This window comes from Erithacus rubecula (genome assembly GCF_903797595.1).
Source record: "Erithacus rubecula genome assembly, chromosome: 4".
In the NCBI taxonomy this organism is placed as follows: Eukaryota; Metazoa; Chordata; class Aves; order Passeriformes; family Muscicapidae; genus Erithacus; species Erithacus rubecula.
This window is the reverse complement of record NC_136686.1, coordinates 30,097,791-30,122,661: the sequence shown is the minus strand read 5'-3', so window position 1 is coordinate 30,122,661 and position 24,871 is coordinate 30,097,791. Positions and strand designations below refer to the sequence as shown.

Here is a 24,871-nt window from a genome sequence, read left to right as displayed (position 1 = left end):
ATACTGTTGCTATATACCATCTTTCTTGGCAGGAGTTTCCCTCTGGTTAATTATACCTGTGTGCAGTGCACAGGTTTGGGTTTTCTCTCCTGGTCATGTGTTTCTCAATTTGTTGGATCCTCGCCATCATTTTCCTATTTCCAATGGATGCCCATTACTATAAAATGTTTCTTGAATGTGAAAAGGTTTTGCTTGGAAATTTCACACACTTTTGCATATGAGCCACCACTGTTTTGTTGGTTTTGTTTGTCTTTTTTCAGCAGCTTTTATCATAAGGTCTCTTTCTCAAGGGAGATGATCATGAGGAATTTGAGATTTACCTTTCTCTCTCTGTAGACCTTTTTTTGTATGCATGTTATTTAATACAAGGTTGTGCTTGGCTACCACTGTGATATGTATTTTCAGGGTATATAGACAGGCAGTGTTTACATAAGTTTACACCTATTAATATCAAATTACTTGTTCTACAGGTACATATTCAGCTTTGCATATCAGTATTAATGATGTTTGTAGGACAGAAACTCTTCCAGTTGTTGTGGTCTAACCCCCTCCAACAGTGGGACTGGGAGAGAATCAGAAGGGTAAAAGCAATAAAACACATGGTTTGAGATGAAGATACTTTAATTGGGAAAGTAAAGGCAAAAACTCCAACCCAGCCAAAATCAACACATTTGAAATTACTGTCTTTGCACAATATTTATCATTGCACTTACTCAAGGAAAAAACCCCAAAGATTTCTATGCAGACTTTTCTCTGCTGTGACTGCATCTAAGGGTTACAACATAGATGGAACAGAATAGAGAGCTCAGTAAAACTTCTGCATAACTATAAAGCTTATTCTTCCCTGTCTATTACTGCTTTTGGTATTTGATACCACATACCTTTACCTTGAGAGTGGTGAATGTGACTTTCTCTCTATTTATCTATATTCAAATGACCTATTTTGGTTTCTTCAGGAGTCCTGCAGGAATTACTTTTTCCCTTTTCATGTGGCACATCTGGATTTAATCACATTAGTTTTGGTACATCTTCTCTATAGCTTTGCTTTAATTTCATTTCAAACATATAGGTGCTAATATTCATGCAGATTATTCAATTAAGCTATTTAATTTCATTTATGTGGTTTAATGAGAATAGTTATTCTGCCTTGCAAAATGCCCACTTCACTTCCCTTGCCCAGTGCTAATTGGCATTTTATGAAAAAGTTGCAATTTCTTTTAGAACCCATATCTTGATGCTTTTTAGTTCACTAGATCCCTTTGTGTGGTGCTTATTGTACAGATAATATTCTTTCCATTAAATTTAACCTTTGTTTATTTTTAAGTCAAATTTTATCGATCCTCTCTTTATTAGACCACTTAATAATCAAGTTTTTATCATTATCTAGGGTCCATTACTTCTTAAGTACTCTTGAGACAAACTCGTAAAGAAGAACTACAAGAGGTATCAGTGTAATTTGTTCCTAAGCAACACCTTAGTTTCAAAGGAATAAATCCCACAGATTATGGAGAGTAAACTTTTATTATGGCAAATTTTACATAGAATCTTTGTAGATATGACAGCAGAACAAAAGTACATAGAATAGACTCATGCATTGCAGTGACCTTGGGTTATTTGAGGAAATATTTTGTATTTCATGACTGTCCAAGTAATGCTTACCTAAATTTATGTTTTTCACACCAGGTAGATTAATTTTTTAAATTTTCTTTTTGCATACTTTATTTGTGTGTTACTTTTCTAAACTTCTTACCAGCGTCCATGGGTATAAGTAACAGTGTGTATATTGCTGAAGTATCAAGACACTTTTGAAGATGGCAAAATTAAATCAAAAGGAGGAGAAAACCATCTGCTTACAGGAACTCAAACCATTCAATGCTATGGAAAAGAAAAATAGACTTCTAAGCAATCTGAAATCCCTTAATTCTGAAATAACACTTCATTTCCTATATGACATCTTTTATTTTACAGCCACTCTCATGTTTAATGGCCAGTGTTTATCCTTCACTCCTGGTGGTTCATCTACATGGATTATTTTTTTACTCAGAACCAATAAGTGTGTATATGAAGTACAATTTTTAGTTATCAATCTATCCATCCTTCCATCTATCCCTCTTTTCCTGTTAATCATGACAGTAGAAGAGCAATGGCAAAAGCTTTTCCTGATCAGGCAGCACTGGCTGGAAGAGCCCTGGGCCATGTCCTGTGATGTGGGCAGGCAGTCAGGGCCTGCAGGAGGGGCAGGAACAGGATGGGTGATGGCAGGAGATACAGATTTGGTTCTTCTCCTAAAGCAAAATCTCATGATAGTGCTACTTTATTTAGATGAAATATTTGTAAGGGAAAGGAATAATCTCTTTTTGCATTATCTTTCTAGGGAGATGAGTATCCCAGAGCACTATTATATGAAATGTACAACTCCAGCTAAAAATAGAGATGGATTTTTGCCAAGAGTGATGATCAACATGACTAGATATTACAGAAGTTGTCTAATTTCATGGAGAGGAAGAAAAAATACTTTGAAGTTGCAGCATAAGCAAAATTCAGGCTTTGTGCACCCTACTGACATGGAGACTCCAAGCTGCCAATCCCTGCACAGCCCAGGATCCAGGATACTGAGGACAGGCCCATCAGCATGGCCAGTGGTCATCCCCACAAAATAAAGGGGGATCACACCTTCTACACCTCAGTGTGCACCTAAATTAGTGCCAGACTCTCTGAAGTTGGGTCAGCTGGGTCCCAGTTTTCTTTCTGATTCACCTGGACCAACCTGATGAACCTGGGCCAGGGACTGACTGCCCCTGTGAGTCTGAAGAATTCCTACAGAATTTCTTCCTGGCTGTGCAGTCCTCTAGGAGCAAGCTGGACACCAGCACGGATCACAGTAGCTCCTGTCCAGTCACAGTGGAATCCATCTCTGACAGAGAATTAAAAATCACATTAAAATAATACATGTAATTTTTAGCTATGGTACTTAAATTTGTTCCTTTTTTATGCATTGAAGTGTTTATGCTGAAACCCTCAATAGCTCTTCCTGGTTATCCCCAAATTCAGAGATACAGAAAGAGATAGTTAAGGCTGAAAATAAACAAAAAACCCAAAACAACACCACACAAGAGAAAATTACCAAGTCATTTACAAGGTAATAGCTGAAAATAAGCAAACAAAAAACCCAAAACATCACACAAGAGAAAGTTACCAAGTCGTTTACAAGGTAATAACTTTTTACACTCTTGTTCTATTTTCTATTAAGTATGGTAATTAAATATTGATCTCACTAACACTATCCACTGATGCTTCTATTCTGTATGAACTCCTTGTGGCTACAAGCTCCTTCAGCAATCAGCAGTCTACACACACACAGAGGATTAGAAACTAATGGGAACTTCACTGCCCACAGACACACGTGGTTTTGGATCTCTGGATCATTATGATTTGGGTGATCAAATGGCAAATTCAACCATCCTTTTGGTGAGGAAAAAAAAAAATCTTTGTTTTCCTGATATGCAACAGGGAACTTGCCATTACCTAAATAGCATGAACATTTTGGGCTCCCTATCTTTAGGTATTTTGGGTCTCATTAAATAAAAGACTCCCGAATTTTAGATTATTTACTTTTTTCAACCATAGTTTCCAGTTTCACTGCCTGTCCTCCCCTTGTGCTTGATTCCTAACTCTCTAGAACATCTGAGCACCATTTTCTACATTTACTGCACCTTCCAGATTGATCTGAATTTTAAAAAAATCTTCTCGCACTTGAAAACTACAAATAAATAAAACAAATGTGTTCGATGCTCATAAGCATTGCAATGGAAGTTACTTGAATGTTTAGAATCACCAGAAAAGGAAGAGAATAAAACGGGATTTTATATTTTTTACTTTTATACTTTTTACCATTGTGTGAAATGGTTCTACCCAGCACAGTGTGCACATTCCTGGCCTCTAAATAAATAAACTATTGCAAGAGGTAAAGACATTTCTGAGAAAAGTGATGAAGGTGATTTAATGCTTGAAATGGCTTCTCTAGTAAGCATACTAAGACACCTTCAGAACAATGATCACTGTTGACTGAAGATGTTCTTGCTTATCTTTATTACCTGGAAGGTCAGTGGTTAAATCTATCAAGCTTAATGAAGTCTATATTAATAATAAAATGAATTACAGCAAAAGAGTTACTGATAGAAATGCTGTCCAAGTTCCATTGGAGTTTTCTTAAGTAAATGGATCCTTAGTCTATAGACTTTATTCAAATCAGAAAGAAAAGAGAAAGATGATGTGAGGAAAGAAGAAATTTCTCTTCTCACAGAAATCAATTCTGGATTGCACAGCTGCTTGCACAAGTCCTAACACCGGTGGTAAATAGTTTGTAAACTGATCTATTTAATCACATGTGTGTCCTGAGGACCAAGTTTAGTTTTTCCATAAGGTAAGCAAAAACAAACAAACAAAAAAATAAAACAAACAAGTCTCAAATATAAAACTGCCCCCTTTCCCCCCCCCCCCCCCCACCCCGACCTCAGGCAAAACAAAAAACCAAACCAACAAACAAAAAACTTACTCTCAAAATGCTCCTATTCAAGAGTATAAATTCTGTTTTGGTTTTGGGGTGGTTTTTTTTGTTTGTTTGGGGTTTTTCTTGCTTTGGTTTGGTTTTTTTGGTTTGTTTGGTTTTTTTTGTTTTTTGTTTTTTTTTTTTTTTTCCTGGGGTTACAAGTTGCTAGCATCATTTTTTGTACAGATATTCTCATGATTCTCTCAGAAACTACTAGTGAAGGCCATAGAGGAATCCCATGACAGGAAAAACCTGTGGCTTCTATAGGAAGAGGACTTGTTTTCCTATTGAAAGCCCTCCCCACATGAGAAAAAGAACTATCACTTGTATGCAGAGTGCAGAGGCCTGGAACAATCAGCCTCTCAAAGATGTGATTCACAGAGCTGCCTCCTGGAGAGGAAAAAATGTTTGTTTGCATCAGCCTGGTCGCTGGGGCAGGGTTGTTTCTGCATCAAGTTTCCTAGGACAGAATGGACAAGGGGAGGGGAAGGATGCAATGATCACTGGGACCTGATAGAAGTATTTTATCTTGTAGGATAAACCATCATGTAGGATGGTCCATTGCTCTCTCAGCCTGATGCCTGCAGAACCAAGAGAGTATTTTCTGAGAGAGCAAGCTGGAACAGCAGGAGGAGGAGGAGGAGGAGGAGGAGAGCTGGTTCCCGGGCAGGATTGGTGGGAATTTGCTGCAGCCCTGGCGGGCGGTGCCCCGGCCCTGCTCCCGCCGGGATCCCGATCCCCGAGGTTTTGGGGGATGCTCCAACCCCGCGGAGCCTCCGCCTTCATCCACAGCGACCACGGGGATGTCACAGCGTGCAAAGGGAAAGGCACACAAGGGTTTAGCTACGGCTCGTGGCAATCCGATTTTCTGTGGAGGTTAGACGCGCTGGAAACATTTTTTGTGACTATGTATTTCAGAGAAATAAACAGTAACCTATTCTTTAAAAAGTACATTTTGTGTTTAAGCAGGTCTGGGTTTAAGTATTTAAGAAAAATAAACTACTAATTGCGTAATTCAAATTATGTGTGTAGAATAACACCACACATTTGTAAGATGTTCCAACTGTATTTTATTTTGGTGTGTTATGTAAGGTTGCAGAAAGATACTAAAGAAGCTAAACATTTGAGTGAAGGAATTTCAGAGTAATTTAATAAAAGAACTATGAAAGCTTAACTTTTGCATAGGCTGTGTGATGCAAATGTTCATTTAAGATTTACAAGGAAGAGCCTGGAGCATTGTGGGGATAGTATGCGTATTAGGTGATTAATTAATTCCACTCACATTTGCTCTAGGTAAATACTCCAGCTTGCCTACATTATTGATAAAATTCCTAGTCTAAAGCAAATTATCATGAAAAAAAAAAAAAAAATTAAAATCACATGTTCCTCTAAGACTTTGCATGGTTGCTTACTACCAAGGAAGTTGGAACAGTGCTTCTATCAGATCACTAGAGAAAAATCAAGCCTACAGAGGCTTTTAATAAAACAAACTAAAAAACCCAAACAAAAAAACCTCAAACCAAACCAGGAAAAAATAAAGTTTAAAAAAACCCCAAAAAACAGCCTGAATAAGATTTTCGGAAGGAATTTAATATCTAAGGACTGTTTTTTGCACTCTATTGTTACTAAGATAAAGCCTAATATTAAATGTTCTGGTACAATGTCACTTTTTTAAACTTGATTCTCAGCATCCTTCTGCAACTAAGCACAGTTTCATTGATTTTTATTTTTATTTTAATATTGTCTTGCACATTATATCTCCCTGCTTTTTTGAAAAACAAAAAGCTATTGGGTAACTACAGGTTAAATAACATTTACTCGGGAGCAGGCAATCTGAGAGATTGCACTACCTTTGTTATGGTTAGTGCTTTACAGCATAATGATATAGTTTATGTGGACTTAAAGTTCAGTAATTAGGGTCATATGATATTAAATGTTTACTTCATGACCAAATCATCTGTTGATGCACTATTCTTAAATCTAAAGCCTTCCTCCTGTTTGAGGACTCAGTTTGGCTGAATGAAACTAAATTAGGGAAGGTAAATTCCACATTTGCAATGAAATGAAATACCATGCATTCAAAAAACCACCACTCATTTGTCACATACTCAAAGAAGTCATATATTTCTCTCTTCTATTTCAATATATAAAAACATTTTATTTTAACTGTGGAATGCAGACAGAGAATGTGTTCATTTATAACAAGCAGCTACTCGAGGCAGAACAACATTGCCTTTCTACATTAGTTGTGAATGACTGGTCGGGAGAAATTCAGATATGCAGTAATTGAACAAAAACATTCCAGGCATAATTTAGCTGAAGAAAAAGAGGATTCAGCATACAGAGCTCATCAGTTCTCCTGCACTAACAAAAATATGTTTAAACCCATCATGGAAATCCTGTTGGTGGCATACAGAATGCAACAATATTAAAATCTCTGTATTAGGAAACTGAGCTCATTACATGAGCTGTCTGAAAGAGGAAACAGGGCTAGAAAGGCAGAGAATGAAACTGTGACCTTAATGAATTAAATAATGGGCTTAGCAATTTTCTAGTGAGGAACATAATAGGAAAACAAAACAAACACTTTACACTAGATTGCGATCTACCCGTATCTTATTTTAAAATTGTTGAAATACATGTGTTTTCAAACAATTTTAAAAACATCAGCAGGGGGAGGGGAAATAAGAAAAAACCCCAACAAAACCAAAACAAGTGACTTCTGAGAGAAGCAGAACATAAATACTGAAGTGCCTGAGAAGGAAATATAAACATTTCTCCTGAAAAGAAATGCTCCCTCCTCACCCCATGTTTTCAAGGGCAAAAATGAAGCCTGGGAGGCCTTTGCTTCAGGATTTTCAAATGGCCCAATCAGAACCTCGTACAAATCAATTCCCTTCTCCAGGCTCATGGAATCTCTTCCTACTCTACTAAATATAGACCAATAGAAGGTTATTTTGCCAAATATGCAAAATACAGCAAAATCGAGATTATGAAACAAAACTTTAAAAAAAAAAAAAAAAAACAACCCTGGAGTGATTCTAGCCTCAAATTTCAGAATGGTTACTAATAAAGTCCTGATGTTACTGCTGTTTCAAAGTCTAGATTTGAATGGCAGATGATTAATGCAATTCATTTCAGCAGGGCAGAGATGATTAAAAAGAAGGAGGGAAAAAAATAAAAAAGTCCTCTGCCTATTTTGGGAAAGAAAAGGAAAAGAAAAGCCAATATAACAAACAAGGAAAACGAACAAACAAAAAAAACCCCAATACCAAACAAAGCAAAAAATAAAACAGCAAACTGACAACAAAGCAAAGGAAAACCACACAATCTGAAAAATGCTTAGGAATCATATACTGCTCAGAAACAGAGCCACGATTCTTATCTCGTTTCCAAGCAAGACTTTGGCCGGGAACTCCCACGTTATCTCCCTCTGCTTGAAAAACATTTTCCATTAATACAACGCCCCTGTGACTCACTCCTCCGCCTCCGGAGGCAGAAAGCTGAAAAGAAAAAACAAGAGAAGAAAAAATAAAAAAAAATGAGAGGGGAAAAAAGGGGGGAAAAGGCAGATTTTTGCTCGCCTTAGTTCTCAAGGGACGATTTTAAAGAACAAAGGAAACCCTCCTCAGCCCTCAGGCAGCCTGGTTCGGATGCTCCCGTCGTTGCATTCCTGCTTTCCCTTCGGGCATTTTTCCGCAGGAAAAACAAACGAAAGCGTCGTTTATCCACATCCATTCTAACAAAGGAGGGAACGCGGTGTTCTTCACAGTGGGGAAAATAAAAATAAAGGCAAAAAACCCCAAAAAATTGACCTGTTCGGAGGGAAGAGAGCAGAACGGAGCTGACGCCGTCTCCTCGCAGCGAGGCTCCAATGGCGGAGAAGCTCCTCCCTGAAATTCCCGATCCCTCGCGTGTTGCCGTGATTTATGAGCCCCTGACTCCCCGAGAAGAGAGATGCGGAGGCTGGCGGCTTCAGACACCCCAATTCCACATGGCCACGGCCCTGCTCCCCTTCTCGGGGTGCCAGCGGTTCCCGCAGCCCAGCAGGCCCAGGCTGCCGTGGCGACCGAGGGTCCAAAAAAGACAGCCAAGGCTACCAAATCCAAAGAAAGTGCTACCAAAGAGCTCATCGAAGCCGAAGGCAGCAGCACCCAGGAGATCATACCGTTTAAGACAAGGACGCTTTTTCTGTAAAACGTCAAGAGCACCTTTATACACTATTCATGCTGTCAGGATGGAAGGGAAGGAAATAAAACATCAGTTCAAGTGCAGACTAGTATATCATTACTCTCTTTCTCGTGTATATGTGACTTTCTCTGGTGCTTATAAACGAACTCACACTCGAGTCAATTCTGCAACTGTCATCACTCATCACTTAATTCAGAATTCCTGACGTTACCTTTTGGAAACCCTCTAGCAAATAGTTACAGTTTTCTCACTATTGACTGAAAGCTTTAAGTTTCAGACGAGAAAAAAGAGATCCAGGGAAAGCAGAAAAGGGCAGCAGGCGCTGCACACAGACCACGGGAATGCACCTCCACCCCCAGCCCAGGCTCGCAGCAGAGGGGCCCCGCAGCCCCGCGGTTTGAAAGCCCCGCGCTCCAGCCGGATTGGCGGCGCCGGCCCCGAACCCGCCCCGTCCTTCCTCCCTCGGGGGAGCGGAGCTTCACCCCTCGGGATCCACCGGCAGGGAGGCAGCGAGCTCAGCCTAGCAGAGGTCACTTCTCTAACCGTACTGGGGGAAACGATTCCATCGGCAGCAATCGCCACCTTTTGTTAATCTTTTTTCAAAAAGGGCAACTGAAGCACGTTTACATAAATGCCTTAACTTTTAAGAAAAAGAAAAAAGCTGCAAATCAGCAAGGCAGAATATAAATATAGATATATATTTATATATTTAGAGCATTTTTAGATAGCCGCCCCCGGGAGATTTAACATTTTTAAGTGTATTGACACAGCATGTATCTGTAGGATCAAGCGTTCCTGCTCTTTCTAGGAAGATGTGGGTGGCTCTGAAAAGAGCCTTTGGGTTGTTATTTAGGTGAGTTTTACTTGGCTTTAGCTTTGTGGCTGTCGGTCTTCTTGGGCAGCAGCACGGCCTGGATGTTGGGCAGCACGCCGCCCTGCGCGATCGTCACCTTGCCCAGCAGCTTGTTGAGCTCCTCGTCGTTGCGGATGGCGAGCTGCAGGTGGCGGGGGATGATGCGCGTCTTCTTGTTGTCGCGGGCCGCGTTGCCCGCCAGCTCCAGGATCTCGGCCGTCAGGTACTCCAGCACGGCCGCCAGGTACACCGGGGCGCCGGCGCCCACGCGCTCCGCGTAGTTGCCCTTGCGCAGCAGCCGGTGCACGCGGCCCACGGGGAACTGCAGCCCGGCCCGCGACGAGCGCGACTTGGCCTTGGCGCGCGCCTTCCCGCCCTGCTTCCCGCGACCGGACATGGTTCAAAATGCAAAAAAGAGTGAGCCGAGTAGGCCAAAAGAGCTGCGCAAACTCGGGCTAAGCGCAGTGAGTAAAGATAATTGCACCAGGAGCTGTAATTCTGCCCTTTTATAGCTTCCTTCTGAGGCCCGCTTGGACTTCTGATTGGTGAATGCGAGGATTGTGAATTTACCCAATGGGAATGCAGATGCAGAAGTTGACCAATGGAAGATGAGCAGTATTTGACGTCATGTACCTGAATTGTCCAATGAACAAGGACACTGTTGAGTCATCTCATTTGCATACCGTCCCTATAAATAAGGGTTGACTCCGATTTTCTGTCTGCGTCGTTCCTGCCGTAGTCAGGTAAAGACAGATCAGCAAAATGCCGGAACCAGCCAAATCCGCTCCCGCTCCCAAGAAAGGCTCCAAGAAAGCTGTCACCAAGACTCAGAAGAAAGGTGACAAGAAGCGTAGAAAGACCAGGAAAGAGAGCTACTCCATCTACGTGTACAAGGTGCTGAAGCAGGTGCACCCCGACACGGGCATCTCGTCCAAGGCCATGGGCATCATGAACTCCTTCGTCAACGACATCTTCGAGCGCATCGCCGGCGAGGCGTCGCGCCTGGCGCACTACAACAAGCGCTCCACCATCACGTCGCGGGAGATCCAGACGGCCGTGCGGCTGCTGCTGCCCGGCGAGCTGGCCAAGCACGCCGTGTCCGAGGGCACCAAGGCTGTCACCAAGTACACCAGCTCCAAGTAGGGCGTCTCGGACCGTCACTCAACCCCAAAGGCTCTTTTAAGAGCCACCCATATATTCAGTAAAAGAGTCGATCACATTGGTTCTTTTCGGTGAGTGGTCCTTATACCTGGTACTGTTTTAGTCCGTGGGTTAGAACGTGTTGTTTTAAAGATTAGGGGAAAATGCTTATCCTGGTTAAGCATCCGGAAGGATTTAGGTCGTCTTGTCTGTCCCGTTCTGACAGTTGATCCCGCAGGTTTATAAAAAGCATGTTAAGTACCTAAATGAGTTTTTAAGCTATTCATGGTTTCTTTACTGGTTTTAGAGTATTTATTTTAGTTAATCTCAATGCCAGTTTGTCGTCCACTTTAAATATTAGATGTAATTCTGAAGTGACTTGGCTACAAGCCAAAGTGGCTTGTTTACCCGGGGATTCACTTATTAGTCTGTAACAATTAAAAGTCGATAGTTAATTAAATCTATAGCGGCATGCACAGCAGGTGCATAATGGAATAGAGAACAATCTAATTTTATTGGTCCTAGAGATTTCATAAGTGGTACAGTTTATTAATGTCTCCGACGGAGTGAAGAATTAAGAAATCCGTAAGTGACAGCATAATAGGAAATTACAAGTGATTTAAGAGACCCTAGGTAGGGGAAAAAAAATAATACAACTCCAAAAACCAAAAAGCGAACATGAGCGCTTTAATGAACCTTCCGTAGCTCGGGATGCGCAAGGAAGGCTGTGTTTGGGTAAATGCCTTTTACGAAGAGGTTAAATCCTGGCTGTCCCGGGCAGAGCCCGCGAGAAAACTGCAGAGCCAGTGTAAAAACTGCGCGTCTGCTGGCGCGCTGCAGCCATGGGAGCGCTCCCGGTCGTCCCCAGTCCCGCTCGGCAGGGCGGAGCTGCGGGATTAGAGGAAAGGGAGCGCAGCTGTTCCCGTGGAAGGAGGGAGGGCGGGCGGGCGGTGCGGAGCGAAAAGCGGCGCCGGCCCCCCCGGTTCCCCGCTCCAGCGCCTCCCAACGCGCGGGATTTTCAAACTCTGCCTCTGTCCAATGGCAGCCGTCCCTTCGCGCCGGCCAATCACAGCGCGCTGGTGGCTATAAATATCGGCCGCTGAGGTTGCTTATCGCTCAGTGTCTTTTCTGTTTCCTGTTGGACCCGGTCCGCGAGCGATGGCGCGTACGAAGCAGACAGCGCGTAAATCGACGGGCGGGAAGGCGCCCCGCAAGCAGCTGGCCACCAAGGCTGCCCGCAAGAGCGCGCCCGCCACGGGCGGCGTCAAGAAGCCGCACCGCTACCGGCCCGGCACGGTGGCGCTGCGCGAGATCCGGCGCTACCAGAAGTCCACGGAGCTGCTGATCCGCAAGCTGCCCTTCCAGCGCCTGGTGCGCGAGATCGCGCAGGACTTCAAGACCGACCTGCGTTTCCAGAGCTCGGCCGTCATGGCGCTGCAGGAGGCCAGCGAGGCCTACCTGGTGGGGCTCTTCGAGGACACCAACCTGTGCGCCATCCACGCCAAGCGCGTCACCATCATGCCCAAGGACATCCAACTGGCCCGCCGCATCCGCGGAGAGCGCGCATAAACTGCTGGCAAGCAGCGACTTCTGATCAGAGAAAACCCAAAGGCTCTTTTAAGAGCCACCACAACATCATTTAAAGAGCTGTAAATTCCTAGTTACAGGTAGGAAGTTATGTTTTTTACAGTCAACAAGATTTCGCGTGTCGTGTAAGTACCAAACAATATCCAAGTCGTATTTCGTAGGAACTAGTTACTGCCTTTCACCAGACTGCAGTGCAGCTATTTTTTGTAAGATATTTTTTCTGTTAGAAATGTTCGTTAAGTGTGAGAAACTGCTTTCTGTATGTTTTTCTTTCGTCTCTTTGGTATTTAGAAAACGTAGCTTTTACTGAACTGTAAAGGACCATACCCGCTTGAAATATGAGTGGATTTAATCTGTCAGCATGTGTCTTTGAATCATTTGTTCATGCTGTTTGAATTAGTAAAGGAAGAATCGCATTGCCATCCTTCTCTCATCATCAGAGAAGTTAAATTCAGTCTGAATACATCCCGTGTACTGTAAATGCTATGCTGCTTTTATTTTCCTCATTTAATTTCGCAGTTTTTCAGTTTTGCGTTGAACTGCCAGCAGCAATATTATCTCCTGGCTTCCCCCTGCTTTTTTTTCTGGTTTGTTTTCGGAGGGCGCTTGGGGCTCTGTTTCTGAAGGCCCTAACACTCCTCCCCTGGAAGCTCTTTTTCAATACTTGCCTCGGTGCTTTATCAGTCCTGGTCGTGATCGACGTCCCGCAGGCATTTTCAGTCCATCTCATTCACTATTTATTTCCGATATAAATGTATTTCCAATAGTGGGAGATAGGATGTGTGTGTGGAATGTAAGGATGTTTTCGGAGTCCCTCTTCCACGTGGTGTGTTCCTTGCTTGGTGTCTTGTCCAGGACCCACGCGTGACTATAATGGTTACAGATTTTAGGTTGCATCAGTTTTCTGTCATTAAGGCTCTCCAAAAGAAACTTGATTCCCACAGAAGAAGTGTTTTCCAAGAAATATCTGTGCTTGCTAACAGGTTTAGAATAATTTTTAAATTGAGGCTCTTTCCTATTTGTCGTGTTCAGTGATTTTTGTGAACCTACTTGGAAAACAGATTTCTCCCTTATTGTAAATTCAGTCACACGCACCCCCTTGTTCTAGTAAATAGATCTGTAGTCGCCAGAAAAATGTACATTTCTAAAATTATTTCTGCCTTTATGGCTCCTTTATGTATTTTAATACGACAGGTAGTTATATGTAATTTGAGGAGTTCGCTGTTCCACTGAATTATTGGGAATTATGTCGCTTTGGTGTTTCGATGCTGCAAATGAGACCCTGTGGCTTTAAGGAGCGGTTGGGTTGAGTTAGACACATTCATTTAAAACTAGCAAACAAGGCCCACTGAGAGTAAATATTTCTCCTGGAAAGCCTGAGGATTGCAAGACTCTTAGTTTACTTTTAACCGCTGATGAGCTTCATTTTAGGAATATTTCTTTCTCTGTGTCAAACTTGGACTCTGCAGCAAAATCTGACCAATCAAGCGCCTCGGCACCATTTTCTCTCCTCTGTTTTTCTCACTTTCAGCCATTTTCTGTTTCTGAGCCCCGGAGGGTTAAAAGGGAGGAGGAAAGGTATCGGGAGTAGTGCTTTGGGAATTAAAAAGTCTCTGCTGTGATTTAGTCATCCCCCCAGATATGTTCATTGACAAATGACTTGTGTTTTTTGCGAACAGATTTATTTTTTTTCTTCCCATAGATTACCACCGGAATTGCAGAAATTAGTTTTAGAGAAAGCTAATTCATTTCATTTTACCGAGATGATCAAAGATCTGTTTACCTAGAGCTGTCTGCATCTGCTTATAATAAAATGAAAAAAAAAAAATCAAGTAAAATAGCTTATTCTAATAGTTTATTTGGAAGATATTTTGTGTCTTTTATAAACCATCGGTCATAGTAGTTACATTTCAGCAAAATGTAGCATCAGAAATGACACTGTTTTGTTTGGGTTTTTTGAATATTCGAGAACCAAATTATTTTTGAACGGCAAGACAGAAATAGGTTTTACTTGCCTTAATCTCTTGTTATTTCTCCTCTAGTCTTGTGAAGACCCTATACTGTTTTGCTAAATTAGTTGGATTTATTCAGGGTTGTGTGCTCGAATTGTAAAAAAAGGCACTGATTTCATCAGCTGAGAAAGAAAGATGTGCAATGCACAGTTAACTTAGTGCAATATTCCCTAGTCCAAGTGAGAATAAAAGTGGAGATTCACTGGTACAAGCAAGGTTCAGCTGCATTTCTTTGCTTTTTACAGGGGAGCCTGAGATAAAAGAAAGCTGCGGAGTCAGAGCTGGATGTGAGCAAAACCTCTGTGCAGAGCAGCTGAGGACTGGCTAGAGAGCTGCTGTTTGTAATCAAGGTGCTTTTGCAGGTGATTTTAGATGCTCAGCAAGATATCTGGCTAGGACTCCTGGCCCTTTAGCCATCCTCCATGGATGAACTGGCTCAAATTAAAATCATGGCTTGAAAGAATGTTATTATTCCAATGGGTAAAATAGAGCCTAGCTACTGATATTCTGGTGAAAAACTTCATTTCATCCAAATGCATGAAAGGTTAGGTGACAGTATCTTTCTAGAAAAAAAAAACTTCAATCAGTCCTACTTGACAGCTATTAGTTTCTTTAACAATCTGAACAGAGATATATACATATGAAAGCCAGGTTTAATTTGACTCAACTATTTTAAGTATTTTGTGAAGGTGGTTTCCATGCAACCAGTATGCAAGGTAGGTCCTAAACACATTTGAATTTTCAAATCTTCTTTTGGACTCTTTCACAATCTGAATCACTGTTGTTTGCATCCTCAGTAACCAGCAACAGTGAAGTTTGAGCTGTGCCAGCTGCAGCTCTCCTCCAGGCCTGGCCAGTGCTGCCCTGCTATGTCATTGACTCCTCTCTCACTCTCAAATCATGTTGTATCTTCAATAAGGGTTTCAGCATGTTTCAGATGGTGGATATGCAACAATATTGTCACAACAGTATGAACTTTTATTAGGATTTTATATCATATATTAGAAAGTACTTTGTCAGCTATTCCTGTTATGGAATTAATTTCACTGGCCACAATAACAGTGTCTGATTCTACAATCCTGCTCTTTTCCAAGTGAAGGTTTCCAGCATGTCTTTTATTAATTCTCAGGTTCCAGCCTGAGCTAGGTGGATCTGTAGAGTGAACACTACACCAAAAATTAACTTTCAACCCCACAAAAGTGACCAGCACTCGGTTCCCAAGCCCATCACTCCCTTCTGGTCAGTTGTCTCTTTTGTTGTTTTTTGTTTGTTTTTGAGGGAGTATTTGTGTTTTCTTTTGTCTGATATTACCTCAATTCTTGAAGTTGTTTCCTTGGTACTTCCTTACCTTTTTCATTCTGCTTTGGGCAAGTTGTAGGTAAGCAGCATTAGCTGTTAACGAAACTTTTTATTTTGGTCAGCTCTTGTGGCCTAATGCTACAACCACTCCTGCCATAATGTTAAACTACATCAATACATCATGAGAATATGTACACTACAATTAATGAAAATTTCCTGTATAAGGCTATGAACTAAGATGGAAAGCTCAGTGAAGCTGTTATGGCAACACCAGGGTTTAGTAATAAAAAGACAACAAATTAAAAGAACATTAATATATAAAAACAATGCAAACAGTGTGAATTAAACCCATTTGTACAGAAAAAATGTGCACTGGGGTGGCAAAGAGCACGTCAAGGGCAGCATGGTCCTTCGCCAACACTGCTCCCTCCTCACCTTTCTCATCTGGGTCACCTGGGTGCTTTCTCAAGGTTTCATGTATTGACAATGTTCAGTTCCATGTCTGTTTCCCTGTCCTTCATGTTCTTTTACCCTTCAGCACTATGAGGCTTTTCTAGTCCATTAACATCAAGGTGCTTGTTTAATGGGCTTCATCACTTTGTCTTTGCACATCAGCCAAGTCTGTACTCTATGCTGTCATCTGTTCTCGTGTGATGGTTAAATGTAGTTGAGATATTAAAAAAACTTTTTATATATCCTCTGTGTCCTTATTGCTTCTCTCTCTACATTTTGTTGCTCATCACTATCTGTGAATATCTTCCATTTTATTGAATGCTGTCCCCATACCACAAATATTTGATGTATTTGTATCCCCTTTCTCTATACTTATGGATTTTTAATTTTTTATGCCATTCCAAGCACAGCACTGATCCATTCCAGATGGATCTATAAAGCTCTACACAATTTTGGCCTGTAAGAGCTTCAAATTGTGATGCCATCAATTGGAAAGCAATTGATCCAGGATATAATTTTCTAAAAGTGTCCCATATGATCCCATGGATTTTTGGGCCGTATGCCAATGTTATAGTGAACATAAGGATCTAGAGGCTAAGGCATGATGTAAGAAGCAGGACCAAAGAACAAACAAAGGAAAGAAACAAACAAAAAAAGGTGTTTCTGAGACATAGCTTTTCAGGAATAGCCAAAAGTCAGATGTAAATCTTTGTGTGTTTTAGATGCCCATTCAGTGTGCTGAACATTTCCTGAATTGATTCACACTATTAGTAGTATATGAAAAACAGGTAAAATCTCCATTGAACCAATGCAATGATAAGTAACCCTTGAATTTCTGAATTCTTTGCTGCAGTCAGCTGGCTCTGTCAGAATCATTGTCACAATGAGAGTGAAGTTCCAAGCAACAAACAGGGGCAGCTGCAACTCAGTTTAGTTGTGTTGTGAAATAAAACATGAAGGAAATTTTTCTTTCCCTCCTTTTTTCCTAACTGTTGGCTGCTGAAATTGAATGTTAGTTTCTTTATTTGAGAACATTTTATCTTCCCCTCAGTTCTCCCAGGCAGACTCATCTGAGAGGTTGTGGTTGTTTTTTTGGGTTCTTTTAGGAAAAAGGAACATGTTTGGGAAAAATTAAGATCATTGCATGGATATGGACCAGTTACTCCCAGGAGAGATGCATTTAAAAGTCTGAGTGGTGACTATGCAGACACCAAGGAAGGTTGGAGGGATTGCCAAGACTTGCCACTTTCAGACTCCTTTGGTATTCTTAGTCTAGGAGAGAATTTTTTCCAGAACAGAAGTGTCACCCTGCCTCTGCATCCAATGCTTGAAAACTGTGAGAGAGTCAGCAGCATTTCCAAGCCATCCTTGTTGTTTTGCTGGTTGTTTAGGCAGGTGCATGCACAGTTTGAGTTCAGCTTACAGCAGCAGCACTAGTGCAACCTACACAGAAATAAAATGAAAAGCGAGTTCAACACTGTTTGCAGGCTCTCAGGATTGAATTTCAATTGTTATATATGTGTGCATTCAGTCATTACACATTTTCAAAGATCTGTAACTGGCATCTCTAAATGGGAAGGATAGGAAGTTCTTAACATCCTTCTAATTTTATTTTCTTTTAGTATAATGGCCCTGAAATGCAAGGCTATAAGAGTATATTAGAGGCATTTCATAATACACAGTATTTTGCACACTGTATATGTTGTATTTTAAAAACATTTTCAAGTACTAAAACTTTTTATCCCCTGGAGTTTAGGGGGTGGGACTGGTTTCAGGTTTTCATAAATAATGTTTGAGAGCTACTTTTTACTCTCCATTTATGTAAAATCTACAGTATGAAGTTTTCACTAATTCACCCAATTGTCCCAGGATAGACACAGAACTCGGCTATACAGGAGAGAAACCCTCACCCCAGTCCTCAGAAATGTAAAGGTCTCCCAGAGCTTCCATGAGCCTCCATCAGGTATTTACTGTTGCAAAAGGCATGGTATTCTGTTCCTCCTTCTCTTGGTTATCTTTCCACAACTATTTCATTTATCCGTCGGTGCTAATGCTGAATTTATTTAACTTTGTGGTTTTGGAGTTGCTGACTGCTTTTGCTTTGTAACTGTAACAGGCTCCTGTAACTGGAGGGTGTCACACTAATGCATCAATCACTTTGAAGTACAGACTCCAGTTTAAATGTAGGAATCGAATGGAAGTTTGGATAGTGGTGCTTATAAAGGAGGTGACTGACCAGGAAAGCTAAAAGGGCCTCACATGAGGGAAGAATGAAAATCAAATGCACTATGGTACATCCCTAGATGCTGGAGCCACAATTGCAAAACAGGCAGTTGCCCAAGTTATAAAACAGATTATGTCAGTAAATTTACAGTTTCATAAGAGAAGTCTAAAGAGTTTTGAACAAAGTTGTCTGCTGCAGAGGGAAATAGAAAAAGAGCTAAAGGATAACCACAAACATTAAAACAGGCAAGCAAACAAGCAAAACCAACCAACCAAACCCAGAATTGCCTATTTATATTACTGTATTTGGAGAAAGTAATTTGGATAGATCTGTTTATCTTACAAAAAGACAGTAAAATCCTTTTTGAACATGCATCTTCTACATCTTCTAGGGCTTAAGTAAAAGGAGGTAGAGAAAAATTTCTTATCTAGAATGTGTGAGTGATTAATAAGAAAGAAGGATGCTGGAGCATGAGGGTATTGTTAGAGCAGCACTTTCTTTCTCTTCTCTTTTTCAAAGAAGTTACACAAAATTATACCAGTGAAAATATTTTATAATGCTATGAGTTCTCACAGTATGAAGACTAAATGCGAATTAAAAGAGAAACCACACCAAAACAAAATCTCTGAAAGGTTCTTTGGGAAATTCTTATGTTCATACTTTTTGAAGACTGACTTATTTCTATATAAATATTCCTCTGTTAACTGTAAAGACCATTTATTATTGCCCAAAATCAGTAAAAATTTGAGAATTTTTGCTGGTAAAAATTTAAAAGGGAATATGCCAAGTGGCCTCAAATATTTTTTAATTGTGACATTAGTTTAATCTCAGTATAAATTAATTTAATAGTGTCTATGTCAGGAAGGAAAAATATATTAGTTCATACAATTCTGCCTTAATCCAGGAAATTTAGTAGTACTAGAGTATTAATACGTATTTTAATGTTGATGACTAAAATTATGAGTAGCAGTCCTATTTTAAATGCTTCATGCTTAGCTAGTAGATAATGCAAACATTAGCACCAGCAACTTGAAATAATCTTTCATTTTCATTACAGTGACTAAGAACAGGTCTCCTACTTCCTAGTAGGAAGCATTCCCAGAAGATATTGTTGCAAGCAGTGGCTTCTCCCTTACGGTCTGTTTTTTTAGAATTCTCTAGGCTTTCAGCTTTTCTAGAAATGGTCAAAAAATATGCCAGATAGGTAAAGGTATGACAATACGTACATTTTAGCATTTATGTGCTTGTGTTTCCAGGGAAACAAACAAACAGTAAAACAAATAGAGGCCACAGAACTGTTCAGACTTTAATCCTCTCTAAGGAAATTTGACATTATATTAAATAAATTAATTAATTAAATCCTCTAGCTAGGACACAGTATGAGTGTTTCCTTCCCCTTCTATTTCAAACAAAAAGAACTTAGTAACAGAAAGAAGCTGTAGTTCGCAGAGGACAAGGGTGGCCGAGATTATATAAATTTTCCCAAGGAAGTTGTCTATGCAGGCAGTTCCTAATAACCAAAAAATTAAATAGGAACACTTGAAGCGTCCAAAGCACCAGCAGAAGCAGGGATGAGCGGGCAGAGAGCAGCGGAGGGGCGGGGCAAGGCCCCGCATTGGTAGGATTTTGCCGCAGACTCGCGGGCCGAGGGGAAGGAAGGGGAAGGTGCAGGAAGAAGGTGCCGCAATCCCGGCTCTCGTTGCCGGCGGAGAGGCAGAGCTCCTGGGGAACTGTCCCCGCGCAGAGGGGCCCGGGCGGGGCGGAACGGGACGGGAGAGCGGCACAGGGAGGCGAGGGCGGAGAGCGGGGCGGGATCGGCCCCCCGGGAGAGGCGGAGCCAGCGCGCGTCAGAGCGACTCGGCCCGGAAAGCCGCGCGGAGCCTGTGGGCGGGGACTGGGCACGAGACCCGCCTCCCGGTGCAGTCCTCAACCAGGTCGGCTCGCGGGGAATAAAGAGCTCCGGAGAATGGTCGGTGCCGTGTGAGGCAGTCTGTTACCACAGCCGGTATGTCTGGTCGGGGTAAGGGCGGCAAGGGGCTCGGCAAGGGCGGCGCCAAGCGCCACCGCAAGGTGCTGCGCGACAACATCCAGGGCATCACCAAGCCGGCCATCCGCCGCCTGGCTCGGCGCGGCGGCGTCAAGCGCATCTCGGGGCTCATCTACGAGGAGACGCGCGGCGTGCTCAAGGTGTTCCTGGAGAACGTGATCCGCGACGCCGTCACCTACACGGAGCACGCCAAGAGGAAGACTGTCACGGCCATGGACGTGGTCTACGCCCTCAAGCGCCAGGGTCGCACTCTGTACGGCTTCGGCGGCTAAACTCGAAGTGATCAATTCATATATATAGTCTAAACCACAAAGGCTCTTTTCAGAGCCGCACACACATTTCACGTAAAAGAGCTTGTTATTGCTAAAATTAGTAATACAGATAAAAAGTGCTCTCAAAAGCCAGCTCTTATATTTTTGCATTTGCATTACATAGAGTACCGGATCGTACTTGCAATTACAGCTCTATTAGGAACTTGTGGTGGCTCTTAAAAGAGCCGTTTGGTTTATAATTTTAAATCCTTTTTACTTGGAGCTGGTGTACTTGGTGACAGCCTTGGTGCCCTCGGACACGGCGTGCTTGGCCAGCTCGCCGGGCAGCAGCAGCCGCACGGCCGTCTGGATCTCCCGCGACGTGATGGTGGAGCGCTTGTTGTAGTGCGCCAGGCGCGACGCCTCGCCGGCGATGCGCTCGAAGATGTCGTTGACGAAGGAGTTCATGATGCTCATGGCTTTGGATGAGATGCCCGTGTCGGGGTGTACCTGCTTCAGCACCTTGTACACGTAGATGGAGTAGCTCTCTTTCCTTGCTCTCTTACGCTTCTTGTCGCCCTTCTTCTGAGTCTTAGTCACCGCCTTTTTAGAACCTTTCTTCGGTGCTGGAGCAGATTTCGCTGGCTCGGGCATCCTTAACGCTTTTTTTTCCCAAGATCGTCCCTGTAGCACAACGTCGAAAATGGCGCCTGTTCCCCTTATTTATAACGGCGGTATGCAAATCAGAGGATTGTAATTGTTCCATTCCTATTGGAGTAAAAATACTCACGTAATTCCAGGCACTTCCGTCCTCTAACCCATCGAGCTCAGGCGCTGCATTTATACAATCCCAGTTACGCATAGGGTCTAGTATCCGAGAAAAATTCAGTACGCGATGCAAACTGCACTGGGTGGGTATTTACCATTACTAATCCCGGCCCTTATATATTTCTAGTTAAATTCCCCCACCTGTTTTTTTACTATGCCTGTAGACTTTTGCTTATAAAACCTTAACACACAAAAGCACCAGTAATAAACAGCTCTTATTGTGAAATTTGTGGGTGGCTCTGAAAAGAGCCTTTGTGGTTTAAACTACATATATGAATTGATCACTTCGAGTTTAGCCGCCGAAGCCGTACAGAGTGCGACCCTGGCGCTTGAGGGCGTAGACCACGTCCATGGCCGTGACCGTCTTCCTCTTGGCGTGCTCCGTGTAGGTGACGGCGTCGCGGATCACGTTCTCCAGGAACACCTTGAGCACGCCGCGCGTCTCCTCGTAGATGAGCCCCGAGATGCGCTTGACGCCGCCGCGCCGAGCCAGGCGGCGGATGGCCGGCTTGGTGATGCCCTGGATGTTGTCGCGCAGCACCTTGCGATGGCGCTTGGCGCCGCCCTTGCCGAGCCCCTTGCCGCCCTTACCCCGACCAGACATGGCTCACAGTTACTCACACACAGATCAGTGCAATGCAAACGGCCCCGGGTTTGTCTATATTGCAGTCGGTCCGACCTGGTTGAGGACTGCAGGGGCCGGGCCGGGGCGGGCTCTGTGCGCGCCCTCCCCCCGCGGGCCGGGCCTTTGGCGCCATCGCTCCCGCCGGGGCCGCGCGCGGCGGGCTCGGTTCAGCCCCGCCCCCGGGAGTCCGAACCGGGCCGGGCTGCGGATCCGCCCGGGGCCCCCCGTGCCCGGTTCCCGGCCTCGCGGGGCTCTCGGTACCGACATGGAGCGACAGGAGCACCGGCGGGCGCGGGGCTGCAGCAAAACCCGGCCCATGGCGGCGGCGGGACGGCAGAGCCCCGACAAATGGCCCGGCTGGGGAGGGGAGAGAGTGGGCGCCGTGTCCCGCTTCTACGGTAAATGCTCCCTTTTCTACCGAGACCTCAGAAACGGGAGTAATGCGCTGCAAATTCTCTTTTTTGTTTTATTCCCTGCGAGGGTGACACTTTAAATTTTTTGCCATGAAGGAATTGTTTTGCATGTCCCATGTCCCTGATGTCATAAATGGCAAAAAAGATTCTCGATATTCAGCAAAATATAGATTGCTTTATTTTATATAGACAGAGCAAGCAGCATCCTGGCAAAACGTGAGGGGTCACTGCCCACTCCACGCTTCCACCGAACCGAGTTTGCAGCTCCCTTTTTATAATATGTTTTTTCTTGTAGTAATCAATAATTAATATTGTTATGTTGTAATAATTCTGCAAAGTAAGCAGTGGTGGTCAAAGAAACTTTCCAACTTCCGCGGGACTGCTCTTCGGACAATTTGTCACATAACTATCTGGTCTTGGTAGATAAAGAACAGAACAAGTGGGAAGTCTGATCTTTAGCAGGTAGTTTGCGACTAGTTACACAAAGGCAGGAAACCTGATTCTGCAAAAAACCTTTCACATTATGGAAAACCCCCTTTTTTCTCTTTTACTGGTATACACAATACTCATAACGGGGATTTAAACAGAGTGGGTTTAATCACCAATGTCCCTTTATCTAGGTCCATGTTCTTTTCTTATTTTAAGTATTCTGGTTTACACAAACTCCAAAACTTCTATGATTAACACGAATCATTTGTCAATTATTACACTGACTTAATTATCCCGCAGCTTTTTTTTTTTTTTTTCAGACTGATGTGATGATGAGGATCTGATTTGTGTTTCTTGCTGCTGAACCTATGACAACAACCGATACCTCTTCATGTGTTTTAAAAACTGACACGTGTTTGGTCATTTTGATGGTCTCAGTGATGGTCCTACTGTTAACTATTGAACTATTCCTGTCTTGGTTTTTTCTTAACTTAATATTACTTTTTGAACACAAACCATTATTTTTCATTTACTGTATTTCTATAGCTGCTTTCTTTTTAATGAGTTCCACCACCTTCAGTAGTTTCAAGTGTCCATATGTTCAGGTTGTTTGGTTTTTTTAAATGCATAGTTGGCTTCCTCCCCTTGTTTGTTCTTTTCTTTCACCTTGGTCTTTTTCACTACACTCATTTTTTGCTGTGGAAATGTGACATATATTTAATGTTTCTCCAGAGAGTTATAGAGTCTTCAGTTTATAACAACACACAATTTACAAAACTCGAAAGCTTGCAACTACAGCCAACAAAGTATGAAGAAAATCATAGAGTTATGCCTAAAATTTCAGTCTCAACAACTAAAAGATCTACATTAGCTACCTGCAGGCTTGCAACCCAGCTTTTCAATTGTGATTCTGAGGTTCACTTTAAACATTTTCCCAAATAATCCCAACCACACAACTACACAATGAGAAGTGTCTCAGTAAATTTGTAATTTCTCCTGTTACTATGTGCTCTCTCCTCTTGATGGCCAAGTTGTTCTTTACCTTTTCCTGGGACTTGGTACTTTTCTCTGTATTCCCCACAGACAATTATACTACACTAAAAGAAGTTATGTTCAAGAACAAATTTATATCTCCAACACATATGCCTGTTCTGGATGAGAGGCACCAGGGCTGTGGAGAGAGGGAAGATATTAAAACAGAGGAGCAGGATAACTCAGGTAGCATTAAGCTGCTCTTTTTAACACTGCTTGGCCTCTACATTTAAGGAGAAATGTACAGCAGAGGCACTTTCAAGCAAACCTTTCTCACTGGGAAGGAAAAATATCTCACCCTTTCTTTGTTTGCTTCCCTTCAGACACCTATATTTTGCATACAGACTGGAAATCTTTATGGATCTGCTTTGTGCTTCTGCTCAGCAAGGAAAAAAGACTAGAAGCAAGATCAGCTTGCTAAGATCTCTTTTTTTCACTTGTTCCAGATAGGCGGCATGGGTCTATATAAGAAACATTTCTCCTCTCATACCAAGTATGTTCAGTCTTTGAATAGTCCTTAAGGCTTCCAAAAGGAAATAGCATCATGGTTTTTTACTTGCACAATGAAGTGATACTAACAAGAAAACAACTTGATTTTCTGACAATTTCAAAGTGCAGAATAAAATACACCTTTAATTTTAAGGGTTAACGTGGTTTCGACTTAAATACATAGTTGCAATATGTATTTCATCTTTGGGGAAATCCAATAATATCATGTTACAAATCAAATCACAGCTTCCATCCCATATAAATTGATGAAAAATAAGCCACGCTCTATGGACCAAAAGAATTAATTCTAAACATGATTAACAGTGTTTGGATTCCAGACCCTCTATGCCTTTCCTTGTTGCAGCTTTTGTCCTTTTACATTTATCTTGTGGTGTTACAGATGTAGACTTGTATGAAGCATGCAGGCATGCTCCTTCAGTAGGGAAAAA

The 24,871-nt window shown here is 42.4% G+C and overlaps 6 protein-coding genes across 7 annotated transcripts; 3 read left to right on the top strand and 3 right to left on the bottom strand.

Moving 5' to 3' along the window:
* Nucleotides 1–9,600: 9,600 nt before the first annotated feature.
* On the bottom strand, nucleotides 9,601–9,990 carry LOC306801519 (histone H2A-IV; the record flags this gene model as incomplete). Its single annotated transcript, XM_079304648.1, has 1 exon — nucleotides 9,601–9,990. One exon carries the CDS (start codon nucleotides 9,988–9,990, stop codon nucleotides 9,601–9,603), a length of 390 nt encoding a protein of 129 aa, XP_079160774.1.
* Nucleotides 9,991–10,355: 365 nt separating this feature from the next.
* On the top strand, nucleotides 10,356–10,815 carry LOC306801520 (histone H2B 8; the record flags this gene model as incomplete). Its single annotated transcript, XM_079304649.1, has 1 exon — nucleotides 10,356–10,815. One exon carries the CDS (start codon nucleotides 10,356–10,358, stop codon nucleotides 10,734–10,736), a length of 381 nt encoding a protein of 126 aa, XP_079160775.1. The 3' UTR covers nucleotides 10,737–10,815.
* Nucleotides 10,816–11,724: 909 nt separating this feature from the next.
* On the top strand, nucleotides 11,725–24,182 carry LOC306801802 (histone H3.2). 2 transcript variants are annotated; one of them, XM_079305179.1, is made up of 2 exons: nucleotides 11,725–12,445; nucleotides 24,168–24,182. In XM_079305179.1, exon 1 carries the CDS (start codon nucleotides 11,892–11,894, stop codon nucleotides 12,300–12,302), a length of 411 nt encoding a protein of 136 aa, XP_079161305.1. In that variant the 5' UTR covers nucleotides 11,725–11,891; the 3' UTR covers nucleotides 12,303–12,445; nucleotides 24,168–24,182. The 2 variants fall into 2 exon arrangements, with proteins under 2 accessions (XP_079161305.1, XP_079161306.1); XM_079305180.1 differs by lacking the exon at nucleotides 24,168–24,182 and adding an exon at nucleotides 14,023–14,253.
* Nucleotides 20,316–20,689, top strand: LOC306801703 (histone H4; the record flags this gene model as incomplete). The annotated part of the gene is made up of 1 exon (XM_079304976.1): nucleotides 20,316–20,689. The coding sequence occupies one exon, from the start codon at nucleotides 20,316–20,318 to the stop codon at nucleotides 20,625–20,627; it is 312 nt and encodes a 103-aa protein (XP_079161102.1). The 3' UTR covers nucleotides 20,628–20,689.
* On the bottom strand, nucleotides 20,798–21,479 carry LOC306801694 (histone H2B 7). Its single transcript, XM_079304961.1, has one exon. The coding sequence runs from the start codon at nucleotides 21,258–21,260 to the stop codon at nucleotides 20,880–20,882; it is 381 nt and encodes a 126-aa protein (XP_079161087.1). The 5' UTR covers nucleotides 21,261–21,479; the 3' UTR covers nucleotides 20,798–20,879.
* Nucleotides 21,628–22,055, bottom strand: LOC306801603 (histone H4). The gene has a single exon (XM_079304785.1). The coding sequence runs from the start codon at nucleotides 22,036–22,038 to the stop codon at nucleotides 21,727–21,729; it is 312 nt and encodes a 103-aa protein (XP_079160911.1). The 5' UTR covers nucleotides 22,039–22,055; the 3' UTR covers nucleotides 21,628–21,726.
* Nucleotides 24,183–24,871: the final 689 nt, after the last annotated feature.

What these genes read in the sequence shown, in the direction of transcription:
- LOC306801802 (XM_079305179.1), top strand. Translation starts at nt 11,892, where the DNA reads ATGGCGCGTACGAAGCAGACAGCGCGTAAATCGACGGGCGGGAAGGCG.
- LOC306801694 (XM_079304961.1), bottom strand. Translation starts at nt 21,260, where the DNA reads ATGCCCGAGCCAGCGAAATCTGCTCCAGCACCGAAGAAAGGTTCTAAA.
- LOC306801603 (XM_079304785.1), bottom strand. Translation starts at nt 22,038, where the DNA reads ATGTCTGGTCGGGGTAAGGGCGGCAAGGGGCTCGGCAAGGGCGGCGCC.